This window comes from Oncorhynchus masou, chromosome 22, assembly GCF_036934945.1.
Source record: "Oncorhynchus masou masou isolate Uvic2021 chromosome 22, UVic_Omas_1.1, whole genome shotgun sequence".
NCBI lineage: Eukaryota > Metazoa > Chordata > Actinopteri > Salmoniformes > Salmonidae > Oncorhynchus > Oncorhynchus masou.
The window spans coordinates 18,368,580-18,384,377 of NC_088233.1; the positions used below are offsets into that span (position 1 = coordinate 18,368,580).

The 15,798-nt window shown below is 41.2% G+C and overlaps 1 protein-coding gene across 1 annotated transcript in view; it reads right to left on the reverse strand.

The window, feature by feature from the left end:
- Positions 1–12,402, reverse strand: part of LOC135509125 (engulfment and cell motility protein 3-like) — a 47,530-nt gene extending 35,128 nt beyond the window's left edge. The window contains exons 1-14 of the mRNA XM_064929487.1: positions 12,214–12,402; positions 9,802–9,910; positions 8,818–8,858; positions 8,642–8,714; positions 6,245–6,295; positions 5,894–6,063; positions 5,015–5,114; positions 4,523–4,674; positions 4,207–4,285; positions 2,258–2,308; positions 1,935–2,057; positions 1,608–1,730; positions 1,319–1,423; positions 1,029–1,137 (exon numbers count right to left, since the gene is read on the reverse strand). Coding sequence (XP_064785559.1) covers positions 1,029–1,137; positions 1,319–1,423; positions 1,608–1,730; positions 1,935–2,057; positions 2,258–2,308; positions 4,207–4,285; positions 4,523–4,674; positions 5,015–5,114; positions 5,894–6,063; positions 6,245–6,295; positions 8,642–8,714; positions 8,818–8,858; positions 9,802–9,876 — 1,252 coding nt within the window. The 5' untranslated portion in view covers positions 9,877–9,910; positions 12,214–12,402. The remainder of the gene's footprint in view (positions 1–1,028; positions 1,138–1,318; positions 1,424–1,607; positions 1,731–1,934; positions 2,058–2,257; positions 2,309–4,206; positions 4,286–4,522; positions 4,675–5,014; positions 5,115–5,893; positions 6,064–6,244; positions 6,296–8,641; positions 8,715–8,817; positions 8,859–9,801; positions 9,911–12,213) is intronic.
- Between the last annotated feature and the right edge of the window lie 3,396 nt (positions 12,403–15,798).

Here is a 15,798-nt window from a genome sequence, read left to right on the forward strand (position 1 = left end):
ATTGATTCCAAACAACGTTTGCCATGTTTCGGTCGATATTATGGAGTTAATTCGGAAAAAGTTTGACGTTGTAGGTGACTGAATTTTCGGTTCATTTCGGTAGCCAGATGCGATGTACAAAACGGAACGATTTCTCCTACACACAGACGCTTTCAGGAAAAACTGCGCATTTGGTATGTAACTGAGAGTCTCCTCATTGAAAACATCCGAAGCTCTTCAAAGGTAAATGATTTTATTTATTTGGTTATCTGGTTTTTGTGAAAATGTTGCGTGCTAAATGCTACTCAAAATGCTAAGCTAGCTTTGCATACTCTTAGTCACGTACTCTTAGTCACGATCCCGGATCCGGGATGGGGAGTTTCAAGAGGTTAACAAATAGTTACCCAACACACGTTCAGACTGTGTAAGGGCTAGTTGACCAAGAAGGAGAGTGATGGAGTGCCGCATCAGATGACCTGTCTCCACAATGACGCGACCTCAACTCAATTGAGATGTTTTGGGATGAGTTGGAGTGAAGGAAAAGCAGCCAACAAGTGCTCAGCATACGTTGGAACTCCTTCAAGACTGTTGGAAAAGCATTCCAGGTGAAGCTGGTTGAGAGAATGCCAAGAGTGTGCATTCTGTCATCAAGGCAAATGGTGGCTACTTTGAAGAATATAAAATACAAAATATATTTTGATTTGTTTAACACTTTTTTGTTTACTACATCATTCCATATGTGTTATTTCATAGTTTTGATGTTGTCACTATTATTCTTCAATGTAGAAAATAGTACAAATAAAGAAAAATCCTTGAATAAGTAGGTGTGTCCAAATTCATGACTGGTACTGTATGTTTCCAGTACAGACCCAATGCACCCATACACAGACGTATCCATACTGTGTGAACTCACACCAGCATGTAGACACTAACAGCTGAAAGTCATAAGTAGAGGAAACATTCCTGACGTCAGTGGGGAAAAAGCCAGACCTGGATTAACCTGTCTTAAATACATGTAGGCCTACATGTACAAGCTCAGGTTGACTTACGGGGCTCTCCGATGCGTAGGATCTCACACAAGATTAGAGTCAGCTGGATGCTGCTGCGGGCGAATGGACACTCGTGCTTATCCTCCCTACTGCTGTTTTCTAGAACAAACTGAGAGAAAGAGACAGACAGAGAGAGAGAGACAGAGAGAGAAATAAAACGAGAGAGAAATAAATAGTCAGAGGATGACAAATACTTAACCCTTTCCAGAACAAAAACCCACGATTGTCCCTTTAACTCCCTCCCGCCCTCTGTTCCTCCCCGTTCTTCCCTTTCCCCTCCCTCTGCTCACCCTGCTGTAGGCATCGGGGTAGCGGGAGGCGAAGTAGGCCATGGTGTCCAGAGCCAGCAGGCCAGGAGGGGCCCGCAGCAGGTCCTGACCTGGGTTACTGTTGTTCTTTAGAGAGAGAAGACAGAACAGGAATTAAACACACTGTATGGAGGGAGACAATGGTTTGGATAGACAAGAGCAAGACTCAGAGAAGTTTGTTAATATGTACACTATATGTAGGACACACAGAGGCCGAATGAGAGTGACTGATTGAGGTGGTGGTAAGTAGAATCCCATAGAGTAGACTCACAGAGAAGCCCAGCTTCTTGAACTCCTTGGCACAGAGAGAGCGCCGTCGCTCATGACTCAAGCTGTTCTCACTCTCCGTCTCGAAGGCTGCCTGCCGCAGGCCGTGTAGAATCTCCCTCTGGTCCTGTGGGAGGAGAGGGAGGAAGGATGGAAAGATAACAGTAGAGAGACACAATGGTCCAATATAAGGGAGTATGGTACTATATGACTAAGTGGATTTCAAGGAAACTTAGAGTAAGCACTAGTTAGCACTCTCTCCTGGGGCTCGAAGAGGCAGTGGTTTCCAGGTGTGGGAGGGGTCAAAAGTCAGGGAGGTCATCTATCTCACCTGGTTGTAGGAGTCCAGGGGCATCCTCATGCGAGGCTCTAGGTGGTTCAGAGTGACTGACTGGAGGACATACAGGTAGTGGGCCATCTCATCCCCCACGGAGGCAGAACTATGGATAATGTTCTGTGGGTCACAGCAAACCATGAGACATAGGTTCAAGACAGTAGAGTATTTACTATGGATAAAATGACTGGAAGACCCAAAAATTGCTACATAGAAGATTTAATGAAAGACAATTGCATTTCCCCAATTTGACATTCTACTGGATGCAATGACAGTAAGGTGCCCTTGTACCTCAATCTTGAACATTCAAGATGGTTTACCTTATAGATGTACTGTCGAAGATTCTTCATTCCTAAGAAGGCAAACAGCTCCTGAAAACCAATATCAGGTGTGTCATCACCAAATAACTACCACTGGCTATATCAGTTATTACTGAAATGCAGTGACACTACTTCCCCATAAGTAGGCGGTAAAAGCGATACAGTCACAAATCAGGTCAGGACTCTGCCACCAGTAATGGTCACATAAATCTGAACAAAACCCTTTGTTTTGAACAGACTCACTCAGGCTGGTTAAACTGATTAACTTGTACCTCCCTCTGGAAAACAGAGCAGGCGAGGGAGAGAAGAAAGAAAGAGACAGACAGAGAGTGTAAGACAGAGAGAGAGACAGAGAGAGCAATACACAGAGAGTGAGTGAGAGAGAGAGAGAGAGAGAGAGAGAGAGAGACAGACAGACAGACAGACAGACAGACAGAGACAGACAGAGAGAGAGAGAGAGAGACAGTGAGAGAGAGAGAGAGAGAGAGAGAGAGAGAGACAGAGACAGAGACAGTGAGAGAGAGACAGAGAGATAGAGAGAGAGACAGTGAGAGAGAGAGAGAGAGAGAGAGAGAGAGAGAGAGAGAGAGAGATAGAGAGACAGAGACAGTGAGAGAGAGACAGAGAGAGAGAGAGAGAGAGAGAGAGAGAGAGAGAGAGAGAGAGATACACAGAGAAGAGACAGGGAGAGAGAGAGCGAGACAGAGACAGAGACAGAGAGATAGAGAGAGAAAGCAGGGCATCTACGCCATTAAAAAGACAATTCAAATTGAAATACCTAATCGAATGTGACATTGAACCAATTGCACTTTATGGCAGCGAGGAGTGCGGGCCACTTGAAAAACAAGATTTCACCCAATGGGACAAACCCCCCATTGAAACCCTGCTTTCCGAGTTCTGTAAGATTCTCCTACATGTCCAGAAGAAAACTACAAACAGTGCATGTAGGGCAATATCCACTAATAATAAAAACTTTTAAAAAAGCAATTAAGTTTTGGAAACATCTCAAATACAGTGATCCCCTCTCATATCATTACCACGCCCTTCAATACCAAGAGCTGAGCAAAGAAAAGAGTCCCATCATCCAGCTGGTCCTGGGGCTGAGTTCACAAACCTGCTCTACTAACACACTCAAGCCTCTACTAACACACTAAAGCGTCAGGACCAGAACATCCAATCAATCAGATCAAACCAAATTACAACACAGTCAAAACTAACTACATTACTTATTGGGAAATGCAAACACAAGCACAAAGCAAAATGCAGTGCTATCTGGCCTTAAATCGACAGTACACCATGGCAAACTATGCGACCATGGTTAGTGATCAAAACCTTGGAAAAACCTTGAGAAAGTACAGGCTCAGTGAGCACAGCCTTGCCATTGAGAAGGGTAGACACAGGAAAACATGGCTCCCTGTAGAGGAAAAGCTGTGCAACCACTGCACCACAGCAGAACCCAAGACAGAGCTGCAATTCCTGACAAAAACCTGTATTCAAGGTTTCAAAGACCTCTCTGATGAGGATAGGCTATCTGTCCTGTTGGGGGAGGACGCAGAGAGCTGTGGGATGGCAGCACACTACATTGCTGCTTGCCATAAGATGAGGGACAGTGTCTGACAGACCAACCAACCTGCACATGTCCTCTATGTTTATTGTTATTGTCCAATGTATGGTTATTTTGACCCTTGGTTATTGTTGTTACTGTTGTCCCGTTGATAATATTGATTATTATTATTAATTATGTTAATATTTTAAATCTCCAAAGTATGCAATATGTACATTGTTACACAGCAAATTGAATTAAATTAAATTGAGAGAGAGACAGAGAGACAGGGAGAAAGACAGAGGGAGAGACAGAGAGGGAGATCCAGACAGAGAAAGAGAGAGAGAGAGAGAGAGAGAGAGAGAGAGCGAGAGAGAGAGAGAGGGAAAATAGAGACCATTCGTACCTGTCTGTCTGCATCTCCAGCAGTCTGTAGCAGAGCCATGAGGAGGGCCATGGCTTTGGTTTGAATCTGTTGGTTTGTCCTGGAATAAAAGAGAGCGTATGGGTTGGCATAATGGCAGTATGTGTGTGTATTTCTTAGATGCACTGTAGACTTCAGACCCTGGACAAGCTTATCATGACATTTTCCTGAGGTACATTTAACCATAATATGATTTGGAGATGAGGGTCTATGTGTGTAAGCAGGTATAAGCACACTCATTCATTGGAGGTAATACAGGTTTTTCCCACAATTCTATCCATGGATGACACACACTTACACCTGCAGATGTGAGAGGAGTCTCTCCAGAGTGACCTCCTGCTTGACCTGCTGGAAGAGGCTGCTGCTGCTCAGCACCATGCTCTCCAGGATGGCCAGGGACACCTGCTGGATGGATGCGTCCAGCACCTTGGCATTGACGAAGTTAGCAATCTGACAGGTACCAGGAAATAGACACAGGATACAGTAAGTATAGAAGAGCACAGATAGCAGAGTAGGATAGTAGTGGGATAGAATGCGATGGGGATATAATAGGCTGAAACTGAGTGCGGAGAGTCAGTCCCATGACTAGTGGTCACCAGAGCTCCTATCAGACATTTCTCATGGTCAAACATTACACACATTAACATTATGGGACAGTTTCCCAGACAAAGATTAAGCCTAGTCCTGGGAACCAACCCTAAATGTCTAATGCCTTACTTTCTTACTCCTGACATATTTTTATTTCTCCTCTTCCACTTAGGTTAAAGAAGCCAATAGTTTAGGAACCTACCTTCTTGATGAAGACAGCAGAAAGATTCTCCCATGATACAATCCCATGGTCCATCAACTCCATGAAGCCTGTCAGTGTGTGGGTCATGATCAGAGGGGCCCTAACAGACAATACACACAACTCAGAACAGAATATTACAACTTCAGCAAATACAACATTGACAAAGAAAACCACAGACGCCACTGAGTATTTCCACTGATTTGGTTCTAGGTGGCGAGATTAGGAGAGAAGAGACTATACCAGGCTGAAATGTTTTCTCAGGTTTGGTAGGAATGTGTTTCATGCCTTCCCTGGGATTCAAGTGGTATAATAGAGGTATAATTGATTTGTGACTATAAGACATGTTACATCTTCAAAAGCATGAGGTCAGACTCATATCCTTGGATCTCTCCATCCCATGTTGATTTTGATCAAACTAACCAAATCACTAACTATGCAACACAGCTGCATATTCTTCCTAGCCAATTCTCCATGCCAACTCAATGTTATTCTAGAATTCAACAGACGAACCCAACTACAGCATCCTTGAATTCCTCCACAGTAACTATGCTAACAGTATGAGGGGAAGGCAAGACTCAGCCCATTCTTCACCCAGGGACGTGTTCCCACGTGAGGTAATCGTCTCATATCTCTGCAGCAGCATCTATCAAAGCACAGCATTCAACTGCAGCCAGCAGAAATATGCACTACTGCACTGCATTTCCCCCATCCCCCAAAATAACCACACAGTCTGCTAGGAGAACAGGACAGACAGAGAAGCGCTCACTTATGTGAGTCTGCTGTCTCTGCTATATAAGGTTAGTTGAAGAGAGAGTAGAGAGACAGAGACACACACAAAGACATAGTGACATTATGAGAGACACATAGAAGGGAACTGACTCGTCAGCGTCCTCTACGATCTTCACCAGCAGAGAGTGGCCATCACGGCTGATAAACTCCTGGGCAAAAGTGACGTCAGTGGACACGCAGGCCAGCTGCTTCAGCGAATCACAGCGCACACCTGAGTCTGAGCTCTGGATGCCCTTGTAGAGGTCCTCGGCACAACGGCCCTACAACACACACAGCATAAAAACACACAGACAAAGGATGGATGAAGTAAATATACCCATAATGTAATACAATTGCAATAGGCCTACATAGCGTGCAGACACACACACACACACAGCCAAGAGGGGATTATGTAAGGAACAGAGCATGGTTGGTTTGTTAGGCTCTTGTTTGCAGACTCACCGGTGCCTTGGTCAGACGGAGAATGCAGCCATTCTTAATGTCCAGACGGTTCTAGAACATGACCACAGAGCAGACACAATAACAAATATAGTCATACACACAATGATTACTAATTTCACGCTCCACTGAGGAACATGTACTGAACAAACATATAACATGTGGGTCTATTATATCTATATACAGCAGGTATATTATAACTAAAAACAGTAGGTCTGCTATAATTATATACATTATGTCTACTATAACTATATACAGTATGTCTACTATAACTATATACAGTAGGTGTGCTATAACTATATACAGTGGGTCTATTATAACTATATACAGTAGGTCTACTATAACTATATACAGTATGTCTACTATAACTATATACAGTAGGTCTGCTATAACTATATACAGTGGGTCTATTATAACTACATACAGTAGGTCTGCTATAACTATATGCATTAGGCATTATATATAGAGTAGGTCTGCTATAACTATATACAGTATGTCTACTATAGCTATATACAGTGGGTCTATTATAACTATATGCAGTAGGTATTCTATAACTATATACAGTAGGTCTACTATAACTATATACAGTAGGTCTACTATAACTATATACAGTGGGTCTATTATAACTACATACAGTAGGTCTGCTATAACTATATACAGTGGGTCTGCTATAACTATATACAGTGGGCATTCCATATACAGTAGGTCTGCTATAACTATATACAGTAGGTCTACTATAACAAAATACAGTAGATATACTTAACTATATACAGTAGGCATTCTATATACAGTAGGTCTGCTATAACTACATACAGTAGGTATATTATAACAATATACTGTAGGTCTGCTATAACTATATACAGTAGGTCTGCTATAACTACATACAGTAGGTGTGCTATAACTATATGCAGTAGGCATTCTACATAAAGTAGGTCTATTATAACTATATACAGTGGGTCTATTATAACTATATACAGCAGGTATATTATAACTATATACAGTAGGTCTACTATAACTATATACAGTAGGTCTACTATAACTATATACAGTAGGTCTACTATAACTATATACAGTAGGTCTACTATAACTATATAAAGTAGGTCTACTATAACTATATACAGTAGGTCTACTATAACTATATACAGTAGGTCTACTATAACTATATACAGTAGGTCTACTATAACTATATACAGTAGGTCTATTATAACTATATACAGTAGATCTACTATAAATATATACAGTAGGTCTGCTGTAACTAAATGCATTAGGCATTCTATATACAGTAGGTCTGCTATAACTATATACACTATGTCTGCTATAACTATATACAGTAGGTCTACAATAACTATATACAGTAGGTCTACTATAACTATATACAGTAGGTCTACTATAACTATATACAGTAGGTCTACTATAACTATATACAGTAGGTCTATTATAACTATATACAGTAGATCTACTATAAATATATACAGTAGGTCTGCTGTAACTAAATGCATTAGGCATTCTATATATAGTAGGTCTGCTATAACTATATACTGTAGGTCTACTATAACTATATACAGTAGATCTGCTATAACTATATGCAGTAGGTCTACTATAACTATATACAGTAGGCATTCTATATACTGTAGGTCTGCTATAACTATATACAGTAGATCTGTAATAACTATATGCAGTAGGTCTACATTAGCTATATACATTAGGTCTGCTAAAACTACATACAGTGGGTCTGCTATAACTATATACAGTAGGTCTACTATAACTATATACATTATGTCTACTATAACTATATACATTATGTCTACTATAACTATATACAGTAGGTCTACCATATACAGTAGGTACGCTATAACTATATACAGTAGATCTGCTTAATATTGTGTTCATATTTTTGTTCAGTAGAATTAGAGAGGGGGGAAAGAAAGAGAGTGAGGGAGAGAGAGAAGGGGGGAAAGGAGAGAGGGGGACGAGAGAGAGCGAGAGAGAGCAAGAAATTAAGTTGGTTTAGTTTAATTTGTCATTCATGCCTGCACTGGCCCAGGAAATAGCTGGAATCTCTCCTCAGCCACACAACTGTAACAGTGCCAACCAGCCCTCCTATTACCCCATGCTCATCACACACCCAGTGGAATAACAATGAACACAGCCACAGCATACCCCTTGGTAGAGGTTTGTGTTTGGCCTTTTCAAAAGTCACAAGCTTAGTTTAGCTCCAACAGCTACCCAGACCAAGGCCACTCTCGTTGATGACATTTCAGACATCACTGGCATGACAGGGACACCACACCCTCTACTGTCAACTTAAAGTATTGAAGTCACACACTGGACAGACAGAAAGACCTATGTGTGTTTACAGATAGCCTCCATGTTCACTGAAAAGAAAGAGAATCAACTCACAGATTCAGTGATGTAGGTCTGAACACCGTCGGCATACTGGAGGGCGTAGTTATCAGGGCCTGGAAGATTCCACCTAAAACCCAGTCATCATAGGCACTGTAACTACTGCAAGTGGACAAAGTATTTGCTTGAACTCTACAAGGATAACATGAACACACACACACACAGACACTTACCCATCACAAACCTCCTTTATTACAGCAGAAAGGGGCTTTTTCTGTCAGGAGAAAAACATAGTTGTGGTCAATAAGCAGCAGAAGGTAAGAACTGATTTTGATATCATGCTTTCATTTTGGAAACCATGGTGGATTAACTATAGTACACTGGTCCTATGACCCTGAGCCTGCTGATCCAAGATAAACTCAAAGCTTTTACTTCCTCTATGCTGTTGACTTATGAGGCAACAGGGACATTCGGTAGAGTGAATAAATAAGACAAACTGAGACAAACTACTTTAATGTCTACACTTCAATTGCCCTGTAATTTGTGGTATACATGGTGGTCAACCAATCAAAAGTGTTTGTGTACTGTGGTAGATCTATCACTGCCCTGTAATTTGTGGTCTGTAGGGGGTCAACCCAATCAGAGGTTTTTGGTGAGGTCTGGTAGTCCAATAGGAGTGCTTCTGAGGGACTTGCCGTTAGTTTTTTTCTCCCATGAAATGTCTACAGAAGCAGCTTGTTCAAACTTCACAGGCACCCATATCTAACTAAAGCCTTTTATTTAATTATGGCCTTGGTCTATTAACAGTTTGACATCCTAAACACCCAGCACATTAGCTCCCGAGTGGCGCAGCGGTCTAAGGTACTGCATCTCAGTGCTAGAGGCGTCACTACAGACCCTGGTTCGATTGCAGGCTGTATCACAACCGGATGTGATTGGGAGTCCCATAGGGCGGCACACAATTGTCCCAGCATCGTCTGGGTTAGTGTTTGGCCGGGGTGGGCCGTCATTGTAATGCCGAGGTGCATCAGCCCTTCATAAAAAAACATTATTATCCTGCCCATTGACGCTCAGTGTTGCTACATATACCACAGCTCTAATACAACCCACAGGCTGCAATACGGATTCCTATTGTAACTTTTCACTTAGGCGTTGATAGTACAGTAGATTTTCTACACTCTCTGACTCAGGCTCCACTCCTGTGTTCTGATGCTGACCTGGTCCAGTTGAATGAGCTGAGGGTATGCCCCTGGCATCTGGATGGCAATCTTCACAATATCCTGTTGGGGCATCTTGAAGTGTGTTTATGTGTGTCCTCCTAAGACTCTGAGAGATAAGGTCAAATGAGGTTAATATTACTATCAAATAATTCAGACAGTAAATTAGTATTTTTCTGTACGTTTCTTACCTGACCAGATTGGCCCTGCCCTCGAGTCATTGGAGCTTTCATTTTCAAAATGAATTTGCTGAACTTATATCTTCCTCTTTTAAGGTACTATGTCTACATTTGCTTCAGTGTGTACAGAAACATAGCCCTTTCTGTGCATAGGTCTACATACAATTGAATACAAGGCCAGACAAAGACAGACATGCATACACAACCTCCATGGCACACATAGACATCCATTTCCTCCTCAGCTCACAGATGGGAGTCCCAGAGGAGAGGACAGTCAAGCTCTTTTCATACTCTCTCCAGCACATATGGAAACACTAAAGTTTTTTAAACAATTCTGCACATGCTTCACTTGATGAAAAGGGAAATATATGTGTGTGTGTCTCCCATTCATAGGTCAATGGAACTAACCTACAAAAAAATATGTTATGTTTTATTATTGGTGTTTAAGTGCCATTTCTGTGAAAACATGGACACTTCCTCTTTCACCTGACAAACTGCACATAGTTTTCTAGAACCCTTCCATTTCAGTAGCCCTATGTCATCCCAAGTAGGTCAATAGATGTTAACTTGTAGCCTACATTGATAGCTGATCACATAACACTGTAATTACTGGAATGTCATAAGCTCTTCAGCCTTGGTATTTTGTTAAGACACATTTAAAGCAGAGCAGATGGAAACTCTAACCTGAAAATGTTCTCACTCACTTCATATACTAATACTCTTGAAGCTTTGTGAAAGTCAATGCTCCTTCGACCCAAACATTACTATACGAGCCTACTATTAATACAAGGCAATTATAATAATAAGCCTTTTGTGAACTAACACTCGCACTTTACTTTTTTCCCTCTTACTAGCAGTGACTTTGCTGATAGCTACTTTATTGAGGACGATGTTACTTAGTATGACTGAGATATTTGGTTGTACCACCTAGCTATCTTAAGATGAATCCACTAACTGTAAGTCGCACCGGATAAGAGTGTTTGCTAAATTACTAAAATGCAAAATGTAGGCTATATGACAGGCTGGCAGGGAGAGCAGTGTTTGGGTTTCCTAGGCTCTCTCCCCTGCCTGTCCCAGCATGCATTGGGCTGCACCCTCTCGCTGCTACTACTGCAAGAGGAAGAGGTGCGAGAGAGAGAAAAAGAAAAGAGAGAAAAAGAGAATGTGTTTTATGAGTGTAGAGGTAAAGTGCGAATCAGTGTCTCTGCATTTGTAAATCCTGTATATGAATGGTATAACTACTGTTCATTCCTCTTATGGTTGTTGTGTAGTAAATATTTCACTTTTTAGTTTCATAATTTTTTGTTTTTTCCTGTGAAGCACATTGCGTTGCATTCCATGTTGGAAATGTGCTGTATAAATAAAGCTTGATTTGATTACAGTGAACCATATAGTAATAGTGCCCATGACCATATAGGGCTATGCATAAATGTGTATCCTACAGTATCTCTTCTGTTAGCCTGCAGAACTAACACTGTGCCATGCCCCTTGACGCTGTAATAACCATCCCACCGCCTGTCCCCTTAGGGGGTGGGGAGGAGCTGGCCTTCAGCTCCCTGGAATTCCAATCCTGACAGACCACCTACAACTGCCACCACAAACACACACACACACATACAAACACACACACTTTGAAGTCTGTTGTCATCGGCACTATCACTTGAGAGGGGTTATTAGTGCCTGAGGCTTTACATTCTGGGTGCTGAGTAGAACTTTGTCAATGGCAGTTGTCAACACACTAGTGAAATTGATCCATGTCTCGAGAGCCAGCCCTTTTCTGTCGTGATTAATTGCAAATGTATGTCGAAATATTGAGGATTGCTTGTTACCTGACACTTTACAAAAATGGAATGGAAACTATTTTCTTTGCAGTAAGCCATTTCACAGTACATGCTAGCATACACTGAAAACGACTTAAAAAAGACCAACCAATGAATTAAACTATTCATTATGTAGGTTGATTCGAGTTGTTGTTTCACTCATATATAAAAGTTAGTGTGACTGACTATTGATGATGTCAACGCTCCTCAGCCCGTGTATCCTACTAGTTCGCCATAGACACAAAAAAAGGACGAAACAGGTAACGTTAAAAAGAGACAGGTAATGCTGAACTTGGGACCCGGGGGCCATTTGTATCAGGTTCACGAAACAGATTTGTTCATTCTCGATCGCAAAGTTTAGCGAACAATCAAAGAAAATATCTGGTTGAGTTGCACTTTTATTTGGCTCCTACCTGTTTGAAAAGAAAAGTTACTGTCCTCGCGAAAGCGCCGAGATCGGGACTGGAAGCATTTGAAATCTCTCCCTAGAGAGGACGACAATAATCCGAGTGTGAATTATATTTTCAACTATTTTGGAGAACCTATGTGCCTAGGTGGAGAGGTTTCCAAAAATTATTGACCATGCAAAGTTCCGGGTTGAGTTTAGTCACCCGCCCCCTGTAGGAAGCACTGTGTGTCGACCATAGACAGTGAAAAGAAGGTATGGAGTACCACAGTATGAATCATAACACCCATAAAATCTAGTGGTCAAACAGGGAAATGGTTCCAATCGTTTTTACACCATTCATTTTTCCCGTAGAAGATTTTAGAATCAAATCAAAATCAAATCAAATGTATTTATATAGCCCTTCGTACATAGAAACACTTAACATAAGGGCTGTGTAGGCTTACTGTGTTGTGACGTTTTGATAACCATGTAAATCCCTCTTGGACAAGGTAACTTTTATCAATATATTCGCCTGTATTTACTCACCAAAAATGTAAATGCTAATTAGCTGCTAATGTGGCTATCATAAAGAAATACAAATGCCATGATGATTTGGACGAGACTGCCAAATCGAGGCAAACGTAAAAACATCTCTGGATTAACTACGTTATCTAAATGTAGTTATGAATAAATGTGCAACATTTCTTTAAATTTACAATTCTGTGAACTGTCTTGTGCAAATTTTAAATTGACACAATTCCTGTTAGCAAAGGTGTCAGCTAGAGATGAAATGCAGGAGCTTGCAGGGATTTATAGTTTTGCTTGATGTCTACTTTGATGAAAATTAGCATTTTCGAATCTGAGAGTAAATAGAGTCGAATATATTGATAAAAGTCACCTTGTCAGATAGAGACTTACATGGTTATCAAAACGTCATGCCGGGGTAAGCTATTTTAACTGTTTCTAAAATGAATGGTGGAAAATTATTGGAACCATTTCCCTGTTTGACCACTTGGTTTTTATGTAAAAAATATTTAAAAAACAACAAGTATTTTACATGGTAAGTCAGTTAAGAACAAATTCTTATTTACAATTTGTAAGTCGCTCTGGATAAGAGCGTCTGCTAAATGACTTAAATGTAATGTAAATGTACAATGACGCCCTACACTGGCCAACGCCTGACCAATTGCGCGCCGCCCTGTAGAACTCCCGATCACAGCCGTTTGTGATAGAGCCTGGATTCAAACCAGGGTGTCTGTAGTGACGCCTCCAGCACTGAGATGCAGTGCCTTAGACCGCTGCGCCATTCGGGAGCCTCAGGTATTATGACACCTCCACCGTGGAGCCTGTATATAACCCTGGAATGCTGAGCTATGTAGTTAGAGGCTTATACCTCAGTGCTATGGAGACACCGGTCGGCCATATTGGCACTCCCAGAAGGAGCAGTCCTCCATATTTTACCACAGTATGAATCATGTGTTTAGTGAATCCGCCAGATCAGAGGCAGAAGGGATGACCAGGGATGTTCTCTTCATAAGTGTGTGAATTAGACCATTTTCATGTCCTGCTAAGCATTCAAAATGTAACAAGCACTTTTGGGTGTCAGGGGAAATGTATGGAGTAAAAAGTACATCATTTTCTTTAGGAATGTAGTGTCATAGTTGTCAAAAATAGAAATAGTAAAGTACAGACACCCCAAAAAACGACTTAAGTAGCACTTTCAAGTATTTTTTTAAAAGTACTTTATACCACTGAGTATGAGTTATAATGTAGCCCACTTAAAGTATGGGCTGTGATTCGTGTAGGCATGCCGTTTTGATAACTGTATAAATCTCTCAATATTTTTGCCTATATTCACCCCCCCCCCCCCCCAAATGAAATGCTAATTAGCTGCTAATGTGAACTACAAATGTATACAGAAATATCTGTCTCAAGCTTCTCGTCACTCAACAAGGCCACGATGATCTGGACAGGACTGCAAAATCAAGGCAAAGGTAACGTGCTAGTAGGAACAAGGAAACTCCAAAATGTCCCACTTGCTAATTGGTTGTAGTTATACACGTACGCATTCAACGATTCAGCAGGTCCGAAAATGTCCTAGTTCCCGCTAGTATGTGAACGCAGCATAATAATCTCTGGATTCACTATCTAATGTTAGCTACATTTTGTAATTAATAAATTAGCTAGTTGTTTAAATGGACAATTGTGAACTATGCTAGGCAAGTTTTGGTTAGCTAGTTAGCAACATTAGCCTTGCTAGATGGCTACATTAGTGGACTTCGTCTAACCATTTAAATGCATGTGAATTTCATAAAAACTAGTTTAGCTTTCTTTGGCTTTTATAAACCAACAGTCTAGCTTGCTAGTTAACTAGCTAGATAACTTAGATAGTGAAGCTGGGGCTAGGTATTCTTGCCTGTGTGTGTTTGTGGGTGAGGGGTTGTTAGCCTACATCAAGTATTACTTAACTTGTAGCTACCCTAGTTAGCTGTTTTATTTTAGTCTGGCTTTTCGAGGTTTCAGAGATGGAGTGATTAACAACCTCTCTCGAATCAACAGTGTGCCATTGAATGCAAGGGAAGCCAGCGAGCATTTGGTCTCCCTTGATTTAAAAAAAAGTATAAAATACAAGCCAATCTGCATTGAGCTCAGCTGGCACACCAAAAAAAAGTTTAAAGGAAAGCCAGTTTGGATTGGCTTTACACCAATTACATCACATCATGAGCAAAGTGTAATTGACAAAAATTAGCCATGGATGGAGATAAGGATTTGGACTTGTGGGTTTACTTTATTCTCTGTACTGGCCAATAGAGCTCCACAGTGGAGAGGTCATAATACCCTTAAAACCTAGTGGTCAAACAGGGAAATGGTTCCAATCGTTTTTCCATCCTTTTATAAACTTAAAATAAGGCCTGTATTTCATGTAGGCTTACCCTGGCATGGCATTTTGATAACCATTTAAATCTCTCTTGGACAAGGTGACTTTTATCAGTATATTTGTCTCTATTTACACTCGGGTTCGAAAATGAACCGATCCCCACCCTTTCTATATGTTGTCTTGTCTGTCTTTCCCCCTCCATATTTTGTCCCATAGCAGTAGAGTCCGTTAGAGGGTTGGCAGAGTAGAGCAGGGCCAAGGGTGGGTCCCATATTGTGTGCAGCAATAGAGCGAGATTGTAGTGCCTTTCACCATATTGTTTGCAGTGCCTTCCCCTAGAATAACTATCTTGTTGCAGTGCCATATCAGAATAATTCAGTGTGCAGTAGAGTGAGATTTGTGGTGCCTTTCACCACATTGTTGCAGTGCCATATCAGTGTGCAGTGTGTCACCTTTGCATGCCCGATGTGGGATTGGGGTCCGATCCATGTTAACCCATGAATTTAAAATAAAACTTACCTTGAGCATACTTACCTGTCCTGGTCTTCTTTGTTGGGATTGTGTGCTGGATAATATTAAATCCTGTGTTGAGTGGAGTAAAAAGGGTTCACACTAAACTGTGATACACACATATTTATTCTACTTTGTTCGTGTTTCACCTAACCTCATGACCAAAAACACATATTGCTATAGATGTCATAATATGGGCTATTTTCAGCCTTTTCCTGGGTA